The sequence below is a fragment of the Pelophylax lessonae genome, assembly GCF_965119305.1.
Source record: "Pelophylax lessonae genome assembly, chromosome: 8".
NCBI lineage: Eukaryota > Metazoa > Chordata > Amphibia > Anura > Ranidae > Pelophylax > Pelophylax lessonae.
The window spans coordinates 78,983,616-79,002,344 of NC_138775.1; the positions used below are offsets into that span (position 1 = coordinate 78,983,616).

An 18,729-nucleotide genomic window follows, 5' to 3' on the forward strand; every position below is an offset into this window, starting at 1 on the left:
GACCATATTGCTATAACTTAAGCCCCTGTAATTCTCAAATCACACCACTATTATCCCCATGTTTTGCTGTGGTATACTACATGTCCTGCTATTAAGCCCTTTAATTCATCACAGCAAGCTACTCACCAATTGATTGCTAGGGGTGGTTAGTAGGCATCACAGAGCTTGCAAAACATCATAGAAAGGCAGATCTTTTTCTTAAGCAAATTTTATGTGACAAGCAGCAGATGGCAAAATTAGTGAATTTGGATAACATTTTGGCAAATACAAATGGGTAATTTTGCAAGGAACTCAATTCTGTCACTTTGCTCATCAATATTTATCAGGAAATCTCGAAAGTAATTATAGGTATTCCCAAAAGTGAAAATGTCTTTATAGCTTTACGGCAAGTCAGTATTTTCTCACATATAGTACAAACTCATTACCTGGTGTGGTACTAAACCTAAAGAGGTTGGAGGCTCATTCATTCTATCGTCACTGCTACTTGCCATTGCATAGCCTCTGCAATAAGAAATTTAAACAGAAAAATAAAAAAGAATAATGTCTCCGTTAATAATTTCTGAAAAATATTTCTTTGAAGTATAACACACACACAACAGACCTTTAAATACAATCCTTAAAGAGTAACTCAACTTTTGTTGAGAAAAAAAACCTTCCCCTTTGGGTGATCTATGTACATTGCAAGGATTTTTAACAAACGTTGTGACATATTCCTAACTTTTGTTTTTCTGAAGAAATAGCTGTTTGTTTGTCTGTGGCCATGTGAATCTAATGGGAGTGATTTTATAATTATCAATCCTCTGCTGAACTTGCAGGGCTCTAATGAGGAAAGTGACAGGGACTGCATCCCTTTAGATGTTATTTCCTATTGGGAGTATCTCACCAATAAAAATTGGAGTTTTCCTACAGCTTACCTGTAAAATCCTTTTCTTGGAGTACATCATTGGACACAGAGCAGCCATAATAATTACTATCTGGGTTAGACGCCACCTATAGGTGAATGGACACTGACAACTAAAAAGACAGGAAGTCCTCTTCTATATAACCCCTCCCATACAGGAAGTACCTCAGTTTTATAGCAAACAATAAGCTTCCCAGACAAGAGGGGGGACCTCTGTGTCCCGTGATGTACTCCAAGAAAAGGATTTTACAGATAAGCTGTAGGAAAAATCCAATTTTCTTTATCGAACATCACAGGACACAGAGCAGCCTTAAAAATGACTATCTGGGATGTCCCTAAGCAATGCACTTGAGGGAAGGGGGGAAACTGAATATGAAAACCGCCATCAGACTGAAAAAATCTACTGCGGCCAAATGCAGAATCCTCTCAGGCCCTAACATCCATCTGATAAAATCTAGTGAATGTACTGAAGACCAAGTAGCGGCCATACAAATTTGAGCCATAGAAGCTTGATGGCTAACTGCCCATGAAGCACCTACTCTTCTGGTAGAGTGTGTCTTTACCCAAAAAGGTGGAACCTTCCCCTTTAAACTATACGCCTGGATAGTAACCTGGCAAATTCACTGAGAAATCGTAGACCTAGATGCTGCCTGCCTTTTCCTGGGTCCTTCTGGCAGCACGAACAAAAAAAAAAATCGGTCTTCCCAATGTGAGCTGACATCTTCAAACAGATCTTAAATGCACGCACGACATTGAGAGAATGTAACAACTTTTCGTCTGCTGTTTAAGGATCTGGAAAGAAGGAAGGCAGTGTAATGTGTTCCTTCAAATGAAAAGCGGGTATCGCCTTGGGCAAAAACCCTGGATGTGGACATATCACCCTATCTTGGTGCAAGATCAAAAATGGCTCCTTACAACATCAAAGAGACGCTAATTCTGACACCCTTCTAGCTGCAACCAAAAAGACAAACTTTCTTGTCAGAAGAACCAGAGGAATATGCCAAATGGGTTCAAAGGGTTGTTTCTGTAGGACCGCTAGGACTAAAATTTATATCACAAGGACACAACGGTGGCCTAACTGGTGGAATCATACGCAGCACCCTTTGTATAAAGACTCGAACCAGGGAATGCGAAGCAATTGGTCTTTGAAAGAAGACTGATAAGGCTGCAATCTGACATTTAATTGTGCCTGAGACCAGCTTCATATCTACCCCTACTTGCAAGAAAGGTAGAATTCTCCCGATTATATATTTAGGCGGATTCCACTTCCTGGCCTCACACCAGGAAATGTCAGACTTCCAGACTCTATAATAAATGTTCCTAGAGACTGGTTTCCTATCGTTTATCACGGTAGAGACTGCAGGACCAGATATACCCCCCCCCCCACCCCCGCTCCCTCAAAATCCTGGCTTCAATAGCCAAACCGCCAAATTTAATGATTGTAAAGCAGGGTGGAATATCGGACCCTGAGAGAGTCGGTCTGAATGTAGTGGGAGGACCTATAGCCTTCCCACCGACAACCTTAGAATTTGCGTGTACCAAATGCTCCTGAGCCAAGCTGGATCCACCAGGATTACTGGTTTTCCTTCTTTCTTCTTCCTGCACAGAAGTCCTGGCAGCAGCTGGAGTGGGGGAAAGGCATAGATTGGGGAGAACTGCTCCCAGGAAGTTACCAAGGCATCCACTCCGACTGCAAGCAGATCCCTGGTCCTGATCACAAATTTGTCCAACTTGTTGTTGAATCTGGACGCCAACAGATCTACGTTGACAAATAAATGCAAAGATCTCTGGATGTAAGGACCATTCCCCTAAAAACATCTGCTGGCGACTCAAAGTCTGCCTGCCAGTTCTCTATTCCCAGAATAAAAACTGCCGACAGGCACGGAAAAAATTTCTCTGCCCAGGATAGGATGTGACCCACCTCATTCTAGGCTGAGTGACTCTTGGTGCCCCCGATGGTTGATATAGGCCACAGCCGTGGCATTGTCGAATTGGACTTTGATGGTGCCACCCCATAGTCTGGTAGTCCAGAACCTTAAAGCCAGACAAACTGCTTGAATTTCCAGGATATTGATGGGGAAGCTCCTTTCTAACCAGTGGTTGGGGTGAAACATGTCAGGGGCGTGGCCCAATGAGCTGCACTGACTGAGGCTTTCAAATGTATACATCTATACGAGGATCAGCTATGGTGCGTGGCAGTTTCAAGCTAAAATGTTCGCTTACTGGATGAGTTTTTCTTACGCCGGAATCCCTATTATCTTGAGACCCAATGGGCTCTACACTTCAGCCTGGAGCGGCACCACCAAGTACTTATTGCCTTATTATTAAGGTTTAATGGCTGGGTTTTGGACACTGCAGGAAGTACTCATTTTGTCAGCATGATGTTTAACAAGTCACTACATTTCCTGAGAAATGAAGGAAGATTTGCAGCTGCAAAAGTGCTTGACCAAAAGCTTGATACAATATTACAATACAGTAAGGGATGACATTGGTATTTGGGACCAACTCAAATTTAACCCAGATTTTCAGAATTTTAATCTAATTTGTGGTAGTTCAATGTTGGTGCTGATCCATGATGATCTGCACACTCTTAGACCCTTGTATGCAGTCTTATAACAGTCAATAGGGCATGGAAGCTGAATACGGAAGCCGATCATTATAAGAAGGGAAGCTGAAAGCAGCTGTAGTGTCGGTGTGCTGGTGAAAAGACAATGAGAGATCAATCCATAGTACAAAATTAGTGTAGCTTATTTAGTGAACTGTGCTTTCGTTTTTGTATATTGCAGTGTTGACATTCTTCTTTGTAGTCCCACCTGTGTTCAGCTAGCTTTTAAGCAATTAATCCCTAAACTAGGGTGACCAGACATCCCCGGTTATCGGGGACAGTCCCCGGATTGAGGACATTGTCCCCGGACCAAGTCTGTCCCTAATTTTGTCCCCGGATTCAGGGCCGGATTAACGAGGACAGGGCATCTCATGCTGGCTGAGAAACAGCCTGGTGGCTCAGATGCAGACGCCCCCTGCTGGATAATCTCACAGCTGCTCCTGCTGCTGTTCAATGGAGAAGAGGCAGAGCCAAAAATTGACTATGCAGTCCTGTGCCTAGTGGTCTGTGTATTATGCAGTCCTGTGCCTAGCGCTCTTTGTATTATGCAGTCCTGTGCCCAGCGCTCTGTGTATTATGTAGTCCTGTACCCAGTGCTTTGTGTAATATGTAGTCCTGTGCCCAGTGCTCTGTGTATTACGCAGTCCTGTGCCCAGTGCTCTGTGTATTATGCAGTCCTGTACCCAGCACTCTGTGTATTAAGTAGTTCTGTGCCAAGCGATCTGTGTATTATGTAGTTCTGTGCCCAGCGCTCTGTGTAATATGCAATCCTGTGCCTAGAACTCTGTGTATTATGTAGTCCTGTATCCAGTGCTGTGTATTAGGCAGTCCTGTACCCAGCCCTCTGTGTATTATGCAGTCCTGTGCCCAGCGCTCTGTGTAATATGTAGTCCTGTGCCATTTGCCAATAAAAAAATAAAAAAATGTCCCTGGATTTAATTTGAAAAATCTGGTCACTTTACCCTAAACTGTTTTTATTTCCTCCTTTCTTTCTTTAATTTATTTTTGTCATAATTTGACTTGCACTGCACTAGTTTTTCTAGATAAAGCCTGTTCTAATCTATTGCTTTCCATTATTTTTAATTTTTGTTTTGCTGTTTATGGAAACACATTGCAAATGAAGGAGAAACATGTGACATGTGTTAATACCACAATGACCTTGTCAAAAAAAAACCTATGGCGAGTTCATTTTTTTAACGTTCTATTTTCCTCTATTAATGATTGCTTGAGCACCGTGCTTTATGAACTAGATACGTATCAAGAATAACGATGAGTTGTGGAGATATGTCAAATAAGTTTCAACTGACCACGTATTACGCTGTTTGTTGTATTACATTGCCTGGGTGATTTTTAGATGAGCTGTCCTAAAGCCAAACCTCGGCCAAATTTGTGTTAGTTTTGGGCAGAGCAGGGAACGAAACATGACATCTCTGCGTTCTGTTTCATAATGAGGGGCATTCCTCCTAGCTTCTTGTCAGTGCAGAAAGTGATAGGAATCTCTCCAACTTGGGACAAATACTGGAACAAAACTATTTTTGCAGTAATTTAGGGAAGGGTTAGAACGGTAGTGGTCAACTTGGTTAAAGTGGGGTGTCTCAAGTGCAGTCATGTCTAGAGTGTGGCACAATATGTATAAGTATTTAAACACTTGCTGACCGCCCACCCATATATATACTGCAGCAGGCCGGTTCGGTTGCTCGAATCGACGTATGGGTACGTAGGTTTGCGGTAGTGGTGCTGGGGGGGGGGGAGAGCACGCCGGCGGGCTCCCGCCCCCACTAGGCAGCGGAGATGCTGTTCCACGGGACCGGCGGCCGCGATGGCCACGGAGCACCCACGATCGATCCCCGCTGAGAGAGGACCACTGTCAGCTGTTGTAAACCCAGCTGACCATTGTTCTCTCTGATATTATCACAGAGCGCCTGTGATCCTACTATTTAGGATCACAGGTCTCTGTGGTAATTTGAGGAGCCCATCTCCCATACAGTTAGAAAACACTCCCCTAGGCTCACACTTAACTCTTTCTATCACCACTGTGTTAACCCCTTCCCTGCCAATGTCATTATTACAGTAACAGTGCATATTTTTAGCACTGATTACTGTAGTAATGTCACTGGTCCCCCCAAAAGTGTCAAATGTCAGTTAGGGGTCTGGTCTGTCTGCCACTTTCCCCTAGTTTGTAGACGCGATAACTTTTGCGCAAACCAATCAAAATACGCTTATTGCAAATTTTGTTACCAAAAATATGTAGCAGAATACAAATTGGCCTCAAAGGATGAAATTTTGATTTTAAATTTTTGTTTTTGGGAATGTTATATAGCAGAATGTGAAAAACATTGTTTTTTTGTTTCCAGAATTGTCGCTCTTTTTTGTTTAAAGCGCAAAAAATAAAAATCGCACAAGTGATCAAAATACCACCAAAAGAAAGCTCTATTTGTGGGAAAAAAGGACATCCATCTTATTTCAGTACAGCGTCGCACAACCACGCAATTGTCAGTTAAAGTAACGCAGTGCTGAATTGCTAGAGATGGCCTGGTCATTAAGGTGGTAAATCCTTCCGGTCAAGAAAAAAAAATGTGCTACTATTGTGCTACTATTTTTTGGATGGAATAAATCAGATATTAAAAAAAAAATCTTATTTGGCAAAGCGGTGTATACAGCATATTTTATTGGTAAACACAACCCTAATGGGAGTACTGTCACTTTAAACAAGCAGCGGTAAGCTTCAAGTAGTGCTGAATCTTACTGAATCCTGCTAGTAGTTTATCGGATATGTTCCTTTTTTAAAAAAAAATATTAAATGCACATCTTTTTGCAAGTTAAAAAAACATGCATTTAATAATTTTTTTTTTACTAGGAGCCTGGTAAACATTGCATCCATACAGGACTCCTGCAGACTTGTCAGTGTCTCTGTCTGCTTGTACCTCTTAGGGTCATGCAGATACAGAAGACTCAATGGACTACAAAAGTGCTCAGCAGCGTCCTGGTAGTTCATTAAGAACTACAAGCCGACAGCCATAAAGGCTGTCTGTACTTGTCGATTTCCATTCATAGAACTCTGCAAAATGATACAGCCAGACAGGTGGAGCCCCACACAGCCGCATTTTTTTTTTTTAAATTGTGACAGCAAGGGGGGGATCCCCTATACATACCCCAGTTGAAGTCTCACGACTATTTACTGCGGCGGTCAGCCCCTCACAGGCAAATCGGCGTAGGACTACGTCGCTAGCCTGTGAGGCTCTAGGGAGCGAGCGCGCGCCGCTCGCTCACAGACCCCCCCCCGCTCGTGTGCCCGGCGGCACTCGCGATTGTCTATTACAGAGGGAGAAAGGCAGGCGGCTAATGTAAACAAAGCCGCCTGTCATTCTTCCCTGTGTAAGAATGGAGATCATACGGTTCTGCTATGTAGGACCGTTGATCTCTGTTCTCACACCTCAAGCCACATCCAATCACAGTTAGAAGCACGCCCCTAGGGACACACTTAACCCCTCCTTCTCTAATAAAGTTAACTCTTTCTCTGCCAGTGTAATTTTTACAGTAACAGTGCATATGTATAGCACTGGTTACTGTAGTAATGTCACTGGTAACCCCAAAAGTGTCAAAAATGTCAGTCAAGGGTCCGATCTGTCCGCCGCGATGTCGCAGTCCCGCAAAAAAAAAAAAAAAAACGCAGATCGCCGCCATTACTCGTTAAGAAAAAAAAAACAACAAAAATTACAAAAATCTTTCCCTTAGTTAGTCAACGCAATAACTTTTGCGCAAACCAATCAAAATACTCTTTTTGCAATTTTTTTTTACCAAACATATGTAGCATAAAACAAATTGGCCTAAAATGTTAAAAAAATTTGATTCTTACATTTTTTTTGGGGAATTTCCAAAAAAATGGGGACCAAATCCCCATTTTTATTCATTCATTGATTGCCTTTATATTTGATAGTCATTTCTTTTGCATGTGTGAGCTTTTTTGTAAATATTTATGTCCATTACAACATTGTTGTGTTGAAATGTCTGCAGCTCATTTGAAAGACATTGGCACAGTATTCAACAATTGTATTTGGAAAGCATTTTGAATGGATCTTAAAGCGGAGTTCCACCCATTTTTAATAGGTTGGAATACATAGCTGTATGTAATCCCCTTTAAAACGGCTTTTACCAATGGAAACTTTTTTTTTTTTTTTTTGCTAGTAAGTACCTTAATTTCGGCATTATTCCTCACTTCCTGGTCCGATCGGCGATGACGTCATTCGGCGATCCGCAGTATCTGCTGGGATGTATTCAATTCCAGAAATCTCGGAGTAGCTGTATCTGTACTGAGCCGTGCCTGCCCCGCCTCCGCCCCGCCTCCGCCCCACCTCCTCTCATTGAGTTGCATTGTATGAATGTATTAAGGCCGTTCTCTGCCCCGCCTCCGCCCCGCCTCCTCTTACAAATCAATGAGAGGAGGCGGGGCAGAGGCGGGGCAGAGAACAGCCTTAATACATTCATACAATGCAACTCAATGAGAGGAGGCGGGGCGGAGGCGGGGCAGAGAACAGCCTTAATACATTCATACAATGCAACTCAATTAGAGGAGGCGAGGCGGAGGCGGGGCAGGCACGGCTCAGTACAGATACAGCTACTGCGAGATTTCTGGAATAGAATACATCCCAGCAGACACTGCGGATCGCCGAATGACGTCATCGCCGATCGGACCAGGAAGTGAGGTGAGGAGGAATAAAGCCGAAATTAAGGTATTTACTAGCAAAAAAAAAAAAAAAAAGTTTCCATCGGTAAAAGCCATTTTAAAGGGGATTATATAGATCTAAAGTTCCAAAAATGGGTGGAACTCCACTTTAAACACAGAATGTGAAGTTTAAGTTGAATGTTACAGAATAGTCACTTACAATAAACCATTGAATGCCTTTTGTTATATCTGTTCAAAAATGCAAAAAATACCTATTGATCCTGTCAGAGGTTCAAGGCTGCCCTGTGCATACTTTGAGTTATCTCAAGGATTCCAATTTGCTTCCCTAGGTATTATATTGGACTTAGGAATTACTAGGGTCTATGTGGCAGAGAAAAGGATGGGGAAGGGTTTGAGAAGTTTAGCAGGACAAAAAGGAATGAAACCATACAGTTCACAAAAATGCTCCTTTTCATTGGGGGTCAGTGTGAAAAATGGGATTTTTGACTTACTGTAAAATCCATTTCTCTGACGTTCATTGATGGACACAGCTTCTGATCTTCTTAACCATTGGGTTATACTGCCCCCTACAGGAGCAGGACACTAAGCAGAAAAAAAGTCTAAACTGAGGTTTAGTACAGCGGCATCACTTCCGGTTCCGTCACGACCGGCCCGTGGAATGCAGGTGGAACGCACGCTAGCACCGAGCGGCCATTTCAAATAAACCAGGCAAATTAGGAGGGTGCCGCATACAGGCACATGTGAGTTTTTAACTGAATGTTTTTAATCATTATCTTAATAAAACGGTATTGCGTGATTATCCGTTTATTTTATATTTTTGGGAAATCTGGGAGATAAACTACTGCTGCTGATTGGACACCCATCCATCTTGCCATTAAACCTAGGAGGCAATATACTGTAATGGCTGCTTTATACTGAAGGGCATTTAAGTTGGCTTTGGAGAAAAGGGAGTCTATTCAAAGTGGTACGGGTCCTGGAAGCCCTCAGCTATCTGGTGAGTGGCCCTTTTGAAAAGAGGTGGAGGAACACTAATAAGGAGCACCTATATTTAACAGGAATACAGAGCACTTGAAATATGAAATAATAAACTTATGCGCTAGAATGAGGTAAGCGACTATGGAAACTCTAGAAGGAAACTACCCTTTTGAAAAAGCTACGGGTGTTCGTAGCGCAACGCGTCAGGGACAAGCCGTATTGACGTCACTTCCGGTCTTCGGCCGAGACCGGAAGCCTCGGAGCTCACCGCATCGGCGGTTGTATTGGAGACTGAACTGCACTGTACTATCTTCGTTCTGTAAGTAGTTTGCATCTTTTACTCAATAAATATATACCCTGATGTACTGCACCATGAGAGCCTCTCTTGTCTGAGTGCTAGATAGATGGATTGAGAGAGATCCGCGTGGACCCATACTGTGACGAGTTTAGATTCTGAATCACTAAGCCAAAAACAGCTGAAGGGAAACAAGCGCATATCCGAAGATTGTGAGGAGCTTGGATCACAGTGCTCAACGCTCTTTTTGAGTGTTGTGGAGGTGAGCGGCCACTGCACTCGGTGTTGGATTGCGAGCTCACCGGGACACATCCACTTTGCTGTGTTTGGAAGTGTGATCTCACCTGTTGATTTCACTTGAATTTATCACTGAATTTAGTGGCACTTTGCACCTTAATTACCTTATTGGACTTTTAAAGCCATTGTTTGGACATTTATGCACCTTAAGTTTAGCACTGCTGCACTTTTGATATTCAGTCCGTTTGGTGACACCTTTGTATGTTTGAATTGATATCATTACTGATTGCTGCTATTCTCACACCATTTTTTAAAAAAAATTTTTTTTGCTGCCATCATATTGATTAGACACTATTCGCACATAATTTGTTCTCCACTGTCAGCCACTTTATTTATTTAAGAAGCACATAGGTCTGGATCAAGCAGACCATCCATTTTGGGATCATCACTTGAGAATATTTCTTTTATCGTTTTATTATCACCCATGCATTTACTTTTCTGATTACTACATCTTATTTTTAGAAGTTCACAAGCACATTTATAGATTTATTTATCATCGGATTCTTATGTAACCTACAGCTTTTAAGATCAATAGGTATTTACTGCTGAAGGCAGATAGAGTGGTCCACCTCATTTAGAGTTGAGCGCTGATTTTCTGCTTATACAAATACAGAGCACTTATCATGCGGGGTGATCTTAAGAACTTAAGTTGTTATGGAAAATGCGGAAAACTAGAAATTTGTGTAACACTATATATATTTTGAGCTTGTATCATTATTTGAGTTTATATAATGCTCGCACTACCTACAGTATAATAGGACTTCAAGATTGATCTAAATACATTCCTAACAGCGCCTCAAAAAACAACTTATATGCATCCACTTTATAGAACTTTGTGAAATTGTGCACTGACAATCAGGTGGCCACCCTGCAAACCTGCGTCACTGACGCCTGATGACGGAAGGCCCAGGAGGTACTGAGCGCCCGAGTAAAGTGCGCCTTGACAGGGAAAAGAAGAAACTGACCCTTGATGGAATAGGCCTGAATCACCGTCTGCCTGATCCATCTGGAAATGGTCGCAGAGGAAGTGGCCAAACCTTTCCGAGGCCCATCCGTAAGCAAAAAAAGCGAGTCTGATTTCTTAAAAGACTCCATAGCTGCCAGATACACCCAAATCACCCAGACCCCATCCAAGGCATGCAAAGCAATTTCCTTCGGATGTTTTGGCCTGGGACACAGGGAAAGAAACACTATTTCTTCATTCAAATGAAAATCAAAGACAAAGTTTGGAATGAACGACTGACAGGGACGAAGAACCACTTTATCTCAGTGAACCACCAAGTAAGGTGAATGACAGGATAACACCGCCAACTCCAACACCCTGGCCACCTTCTGGGACAGCAGGGGCATCTCCCAAAGATTCTCAAAAGGAGGCTTCTGGAGGACTAAGAGCACTAAATTGAGGTCCCAAGGAGGCAATGGAGACCGCACTGCAAGGGCCAAGTGCTTAACTCCCTGAAGAAAGGTACGCACCAGGGAGCATGTGGCCAAAACCAGTTAAAAGAAGACCGCTAAAGGCCAACACCTGACCCTTGATAGTACTCAAGGCCAGTTTATGCTCAACCAGTTGAAGGAAGGTCAAGATCCGAGTCACCGAGAAAAAGTGAGGATGAAGAGACTCACACCACACAATGTACGACTTCCACGTACAATGGTAGATCTTCCTAGCAGTAGATTTCCTAGCTTTTAAGAGCGTTGGAGTCACCGACTCTGGCAAACCTCTATCCATCAGCACCTGGCATTCAACAGCCAAGCCGTCAAAGCCAGCGACTGCAAAGCAGGATGGATGATTGACCATTGGAACAGCAGGACCTCCCTGAGAGGAAGCTTCCAAGGAACGTTGGCGACCAGCCGCACCAGATCGGCGTGCCAAGCCCGGCAAAGCCAGTCAAGATCCACTAAGAATGACTGGAATCCCTTCTGCCTCAATCCTGCATTGAAGTCTTGGCAGAAGATGGAGAAGAGGGAAAGCGTAAATCAGATGATACTGACCACACAGGGACACCAACGCCTCTGTGGTGTCCGCCAGAGGATCCCGTGACTGAGCCACAAACCTCTGCACCTTTCTGTTTAGCCGAGACTCCAACAGATTCACCTCAGGGATGCCCCACCGGAGATGCAACTGATGAAACACCTCTAGATGAAGGTACAACTCCCCTTGGTCCAATGCCTTCCGACTGAGGTAATCCATCTGCCAGTTTTCCACCCCGGGAATGTGTATAGCGGAGAGGGCTGGAACGAACCATTCTACCCAGCTTAAAATGCTGTCTACCTCCAGAGCCGCCAGGAAACTTCTTGTGCACCCCTGGTGATTGAATGTGCACTGGACATCCCCTAAGAGGATCCGTCCAATGGTCTATGCAGTCTGATCGCTTGGAGTTCCAAGACATTGATCAGTAGTCTGGACTCTTCTAGTGTCCAGAGCCCCTGAGCAGAATTTTTGCCAAGGACGTCTCCCCAGCCAGACAGGCTGGCATCCGTGGTGACCACTGGCCAATACAAGGGGAGGAAGGATTTTCCCAACCGAAGCACTGGAGAACGAAGTCACCGTATCAGGGACTCCCTTGTTTCCTGGTTCAGTCGGATTTGATTGTCCAGAGACTGCGGAGTCTTGTCCCATATGACCAGAATCTCCCTTGCACAGACCTCATATGGAACTGTGCAAACAGGACTGCCTCAAAAGGTAGACACCATCAGGCCCAGCACCCGTATGCAAGTCCGGAGGGATGACAATCTGCTGGACAGCAGGAGACGAATTGCAGCCTGCAATTTCTAGAGTTTGTCCACAGGAAGGAGCACTCTGGCTAAGGCTAACTAGATAGTCCAGCTTTGTGGATGGAATCAGAGCAGATTTCTGAAAATTCAGAATCCAACCGAACTACTTCAGAGTTCGTATGGTGATTTCCAGGTTTTCCACCAGAGCAGGAGACTCCACTGGCAGAAGGAGGTCATCCAAGTAGCCTAATACTGTGATCCCCTGTTGGCGTAACAATGCCAGCACCGGTGCTAATACTTTTGTGAACACCCGAGGAGCAGAGGCGAGACCAAAGGGTGACGCCACAAACTGATAATGCTCCTCTTCCACTGCAAAGCATCGGAAGCGCTGGTGACCAGCACATATTGGAATGTGAAGGTAAGCATCCTTGATGTCGATAGAGGCAAGAAAATCCCCCTGATGCAGGGATGCCACCACCATGCGAATGGACTCCATTCTGAACTTCTGCACCCACACAAACCAGTTCAGCGCCTTGATGCATCTTGCCTTCCTTCCTGGGGTTTGTAAACAGGTTTGAAAACCCCAAACAGACCCTGTAAGCGGTCCAGGGATAGGCGCAAGTTGGAAGGAAAGAACATTGCCGGGGGACAAGACTAAAACTCGATCTTGTAGCTGGACCCATTACGGGTGAGGGCACACCTTCATGCTGAAGGAGCCCTGTCCGCGGGTCTGGAGAAGCCCGCTCCCGGCTTGTCAGACCAGGTTCATTTGGATCCTCCAGGGGAGGACCTGAAAGGCTCAAGCTCTTGTCAGTTGACCCTAAGGGACGGAAAAACTTCTTATGAGCCGAGAAAGAGGGCCCACGTCTTTGCGAAGAGTCCTTACCCTTAGTAGCCTGTGGAAGAAAGGTACACTTCCCCTCTGTGAGACCTTTAATGGTGTCATCCCGGGTTGCTCCAAATAGGCGATCTCCTTGAAAGGGGAAAACAATCAAGGCCTTTTAGAAGTCTGGTCCACAGACCAGTATTTGAGCCAAAAGACACGCCAAAGGACCACTGCTGAAACAGAGCCGTGCCACTAGGGGAGCAGCATCCAAAGGGGTATCACAGATAAACTGCAGCCCATGGACCAGCTGGTCCGCCAGCTCAGCAAAGGCAGGGGGAGCTGTTCTCCTTCCAGGTTAAGAAGCAGAACAGGTTAAGAGGCGGAAAAGCTTAGCCCATTCAGTCAGAGTTTGCAACACCAGGGCAATTGTGAATGCCGGTCTTCGTGTCAAACCAACAGAGTATACATATTGCGGGCCATAGCCTCCACCTTCCTGTCAGCCAGATCCTTAAAGGCCAGGGACTCTTCAACCGGAATCAAAGTTTCCTTGTTCAATCTGGAAAACGGAGGGTTCACCACTGGTGGAACAGTCCACTTCTTAATAAAGCACTACTCATAGAGGTATCGCCTACCAAATTGCTTAGGGACCCCAAAGGGACACTTTGGTTGTCCCTACTCTTTAGTAACAATTCTGTCAAAATAGGCGGGGAAAGGAAAGATCTTTGCTGCTCTGGATGGCTTGTGAGTGCCAAAGGGAACCTGTGCCTCCGTCGCAGCTACAGCTGCGTCCTCCGTCTTTAAGGTCTTACGCACAGATACAATCAGTGCTTCCACCAGCGCCTTTTTGTGCGAGGCAATCAGTCAGTGAAAAGATCCAAAGGTCAGCACCAGGGAAGGAGGGGCTCCCACCACTAAAATCACCGCCCACAGGGCTCCACTGCCATGGTCGCCGCTATTTTTAATGGCGAACCACTGCAAAATGGTCGCCGGACTACACAAACATGGCGGCTGTGCATTGAGCACACAGGCTACATGAAAATTGCCGCACCACAAGGCTCCCCGGGACCCAGGAGGGATCCTTAGGCCTCAAGGACAGGCCCAGGCAGGAGAGGGGGGCCCTGGCAGGAGCCCCCTCCAGGTACAACCCCCCAGGCCCCATCGCCAGCATAGCGCCCTGCCCTCACCCCAGTAGTTGAACCAGACTACCCACACAGCCCCAGCATAAGTGGAGGGTGGGACAGATGAAGGGGGGTGCCTGACGGGAAGGAGGGGAACCTGGGGGTCCAAACGTCCCAAGGAGGGGCCCACGTCCACCCCAAAACCCTCCAGGGGGAGAGGGAGGGACAGCTATTCACAATATCAGGAACCAGGTGGGAATCGCTCCAGACAGAAACTCCTCTCCATTGAAACAGGGGGGCTGTCGGACCAGGAGGAACGCTGCGACTCTGGGTCGAGACCCCGGTCGTATATGACCTCGCGAGGCATTTAACTCGCAGGCCAGCCCCAGTCCTATGGGCTATATCGCGGCCGACCTAGTACGTAGCTGAGGTCTGCGCATGCTGGCCAGACTGAGTTGACCACTGGATCTAGATTATCCAGCCCGTCGCCCAGTCCGGCAGATGATTGTAGATCTCACAGGAAAAAAACAGGAGAAAAATTTCTATCTAAAAAAAAAAAAAAGATCAAGGCAAGGAACTAGGTCCTTACTCCCGACTAGGCAGAGTACCTATAGCAGAGAGAGAGTATACTCCTGGGACTGCCCAGAAGTGTAGTCAGACTTCTTTTCTGCTTAGTGCCCTACTCCTGTAGGGGGCAGTATAATCCAATAGTTAGGAAGATCAGGAGCGGTGTCCGCCAATGAACAAAAGAGAAATGTTACTTTTCAAAGGTGTTTAGGGTAGTGTCCCCCCTACCGTTAGTGGTCAGTGGGAGAAGGGCCCCTTTATATTGGAAGGACCCCTTTAGACTGGTTTTCAGTGGAGAAATTCCTTCTTACATTGAAGATTAGTGGAGTACCCCCTCACACTGCAAAGTGGAAGATAACACACTCTTACATTAGTGGAAGTGTGAGTGACAGAATAATCTGCTAATGCTTCCAGCTCAAGAAACTGCTAGCAACCTCTGTAAAAACCCAACGGTTCTATACAACCCTGGTTGTAAATGGCTGTTAACCTTCAGAAAATGACAGAATTCTTTTACTGACCAAATTTCTGAAATACATATATTTACCTACCCTTCGGGATGCTGCAAGACTGACACCATAAGCTCCACTGCCAAAGCTCCAGCAATCATGGATAACCCTGGCCGGCTGACCGTGCATTGCTGATCAAGAGTACGATCTCTAGTAGACTTTGTCAAAATGGGGGAAATAAAAAGAGGAGTGTTACTGCAAACAAAATTATAGCCTTCAAGTGGTGTACAGTAGGTAAACGTATTGCTAAACGATTTAGAAATGATGTACGCAAACAAGGACCAAAGGTCATACACTATTAGTAGTAGTATTCTTGAAACGGCTAGTCAATTTTCTAATTGTTAGAGGGTTTAAATTGACAATTGCTTTCAACGGTAGTGACGAGAAAATTTGAAGGAGCAGGATGCAATATTTTCCTCGCACAAACAAATTTCGAACAATGTATGTATTATTTTTTTCAGGAAATAACATTCATTTCAAAATCAACTCTTACATACAAATAAAATTTGAAGTATTTTATAACAATATTTTTCAAGCCTCTGTTGTCATTATTGAATGAACCGACGGCATCGTTCATAGGTGAATCTACTAGTGTATGACCAGCTTATGGGTGAAGTAAAGATATATTTGCTGTTGTGCCTTGCAGGCACAAGTCCAACAATATAGCAGCCATTTATAAAAAACCAAAGCCAAAAGGCCTTATATTTGCACCTTGATAAAGATATTCAATTTCATATTATACACAACAACCAAAAAAGGCATTTAGAAGAAAGGTAAACACTTTTAGGGGAAACCAAGCAATTTTGGAATAAACCTTCTAACTGCTGGCCTTCTTTTCCTTGTGCCCTGAAAATGTATTACATGCTGGTGCCTGTATAAACATTGCCTTATTTGCATTAAAGGCTAAGGCTCAGTTCACACCTATGCAGTTTACTTTTGGTTGTTTCTGCAGTTCTTTTTGTACATGCGACTTTACCACGATTTACATTTTTATACTTTTTTTTGGGGCCAATTTGTTGTTGGGCTGGATGTGCAGTAATACTATATGTACCATAGCTTCGGATACATACAGTATACCACGCTGAGCCAATCATGGCGAGAGATGTATTCTATTAATAAATACAAAGCCAGCTCGGATTGGCTGAGTCAGAGGTTGTAACATTCTCAGCCCGCCTCTCTGACTCCACCAATCTGAGCAGGCTTTGTATTCATTAATAGAATACATCACTCACTGTGATTGGCTCAGTGCAGTATACTGTATGTAGCCGAAGCTACGTCACATACAGTATTACCGCACATCCAGCGGGCTGACAGATTAGGAACGTTAGTTTTGGGCCAGCTTGGTAGTCCAAAAACCTGGAGTTCTCTAAGGTTCACATTTTTTACTCCGCGTATAAAATAACCCCCCGATTTTTGGGGGATGTTTTAAGGTTAAAAAGTCGTCTTATATACGCCAGCATATACGGTAGGTGTGAACCAGGCCTTAATTCACTTTTTTAGAAAAAAATAAATACATATATTTTTGCAGGGGAAAAAAAATGTGCATCTGATATTTTTTTCTGCAGGAGCCTGGAAAGCATTGCACTCAATCAGGGGTGCAATGTCCAGATTCTACCATCTTCAAGCTAACTTCTGTCCATACAAACCAAACTTCCTCTTTCTGTATCTTAACCGCCTCCATTCACCCCCCCCCCCCCACCCCCACCCCCACCATTATTACGTTTTTGGTACTGTGATTGTTTGACTGACAATTTCTTGGTCATGCAATAGTGGAGTCATACTATTTTAAAACATTTTCTTTTAGACAGATAGAGAGACTTTTAATAACTTCTGCTTTCTATTTTTTTACTACATAAAAGAAAAAACATTATATAAAAATGCCAGGACAGTACAAACACCCAGAAAATGCTTAAAACAAGCAAGATATCATCGCTCATGTGATGCAAGACACGACAAAGCAAGACAAACCATCTTAACACAAAAAAAACGTGATGGCCAATTTGTTCAGTTTGGTGTCCGAATACACTTTAAGCTTTGCAACTCTCTTCAGGTTGGTGTGATCTTTGATTCTAAACAACAAAATAGCACAACCTCTTCTGAGGAACAGTGTATACCCTTTGGAATGTGTTAGCCCTAGCATTTGCCATGCAGTATCATCAAGGTTCTCTGCATTTGACATTCAGGTCCTGGAGTGGACAAGGCTTTGTATGTTAAAATTATTACATGGCTGTGCCCAGATGGCCTTTGTGAGTATTTGTATACCGATTTTTTTATCAATAAATTATATTTGAGTTAATGCACAAGGCTGGTGCACCCCTTTTTTATTTTCTGACAATTACCCCTAACTTGATACCTTTTTTGGAAAGTAGACAACCCCAGATGATCTTATTTTTTGGAAATGAAGTAACATTCTGGTATTGAGATGATTAAGGTGTGCTTAGCCTTTAAAATGTTCCCAACAAAGTCTTCCATTACCCCAAATTCCCACCTGTGTGGGTTTGCAGTCCATGTCTGTGTGGGCACGGCAGCCCATCAATTTCCCGCAAAAAAAATAGGTGCTTCATTTTTTTTTAAAATGCAGCAACAGGGAAATCGCATGGTGCTTTCGCTCAAGAGGATCAAAAAAATTAAGAAAACAAAGCGTGAACAGTATTTTATGGGAAACAAAATGCCATGGATTATGACACATAGTGCTTTAGCAAATTAAATGTCATCTAGGGTTGTCATTTAGGGTTTATATGTACTCTAGCGAAGAAAGCTTTGTGAATAGAAACTTTTAACACTGCACAATGTCCCTTACCAGCAGGGAAGAGGTTATACTAGGACACTGCTTTCAGAATATGTTTTTAGAACACAATGCACTAACACACTCTTATGACAGAGTGATGGAGGATATAATGTTAGTGAAGAGAAACAACTGTAAAAGAAAAAAGAAAAAAAAGAGGGTAAAATGAATGATTAGGTGTTAGTAGCCACGGTCTGCCATCATCATTTCCACAGCGCCGTACACCTTTGATTTATTAAACTCAAAATGAGGATTATCAGTCCCATATATATCACTTCAGGAGTACTAGCAGTAGTAAATCATAAAATGTAAAAATGTATAATTATTCTGTTAAAATGCTGGCACAAAACTGCTCAAACAACCTGACCTGTATTGTGTCTCTGCAGCCACTCCCTCGGGGGATCTCCAGCATTACAAATATTACAAAACTTATACGGTAGCTTTGTCCCCCTATG

General features: G+C 43.9%; 1 protein-coding gene across 2 annotated transcripts in view; it reads right to left on the reverse strand.

Moving 5' to 3' along the window:
• The window catches only part of ATG7 (autophagy related 7), a 460,198-nt gene that overhangs the window by 353,329 nt on the left and 88,140 nt on the right, over positions 1-18,729 (reverse strand). For both annotated transcript variants that reach the window (XM_082264764.1, XM_082264763.1), the window contains exons 15-16: positions 15,532-15,647; positions 426-501 (exon numbers count right to left, since the gene is read on the reverse strand). In XM_082264764.1, coding sequence (XP_082120890.1) covers positions 426-501; positions 15,532-15,647 — 192 coding nt within the window. The remainder of the gene's footprint in view (positions 1-425; positions 502-15,531; positions 15,648-18,729) is intronic.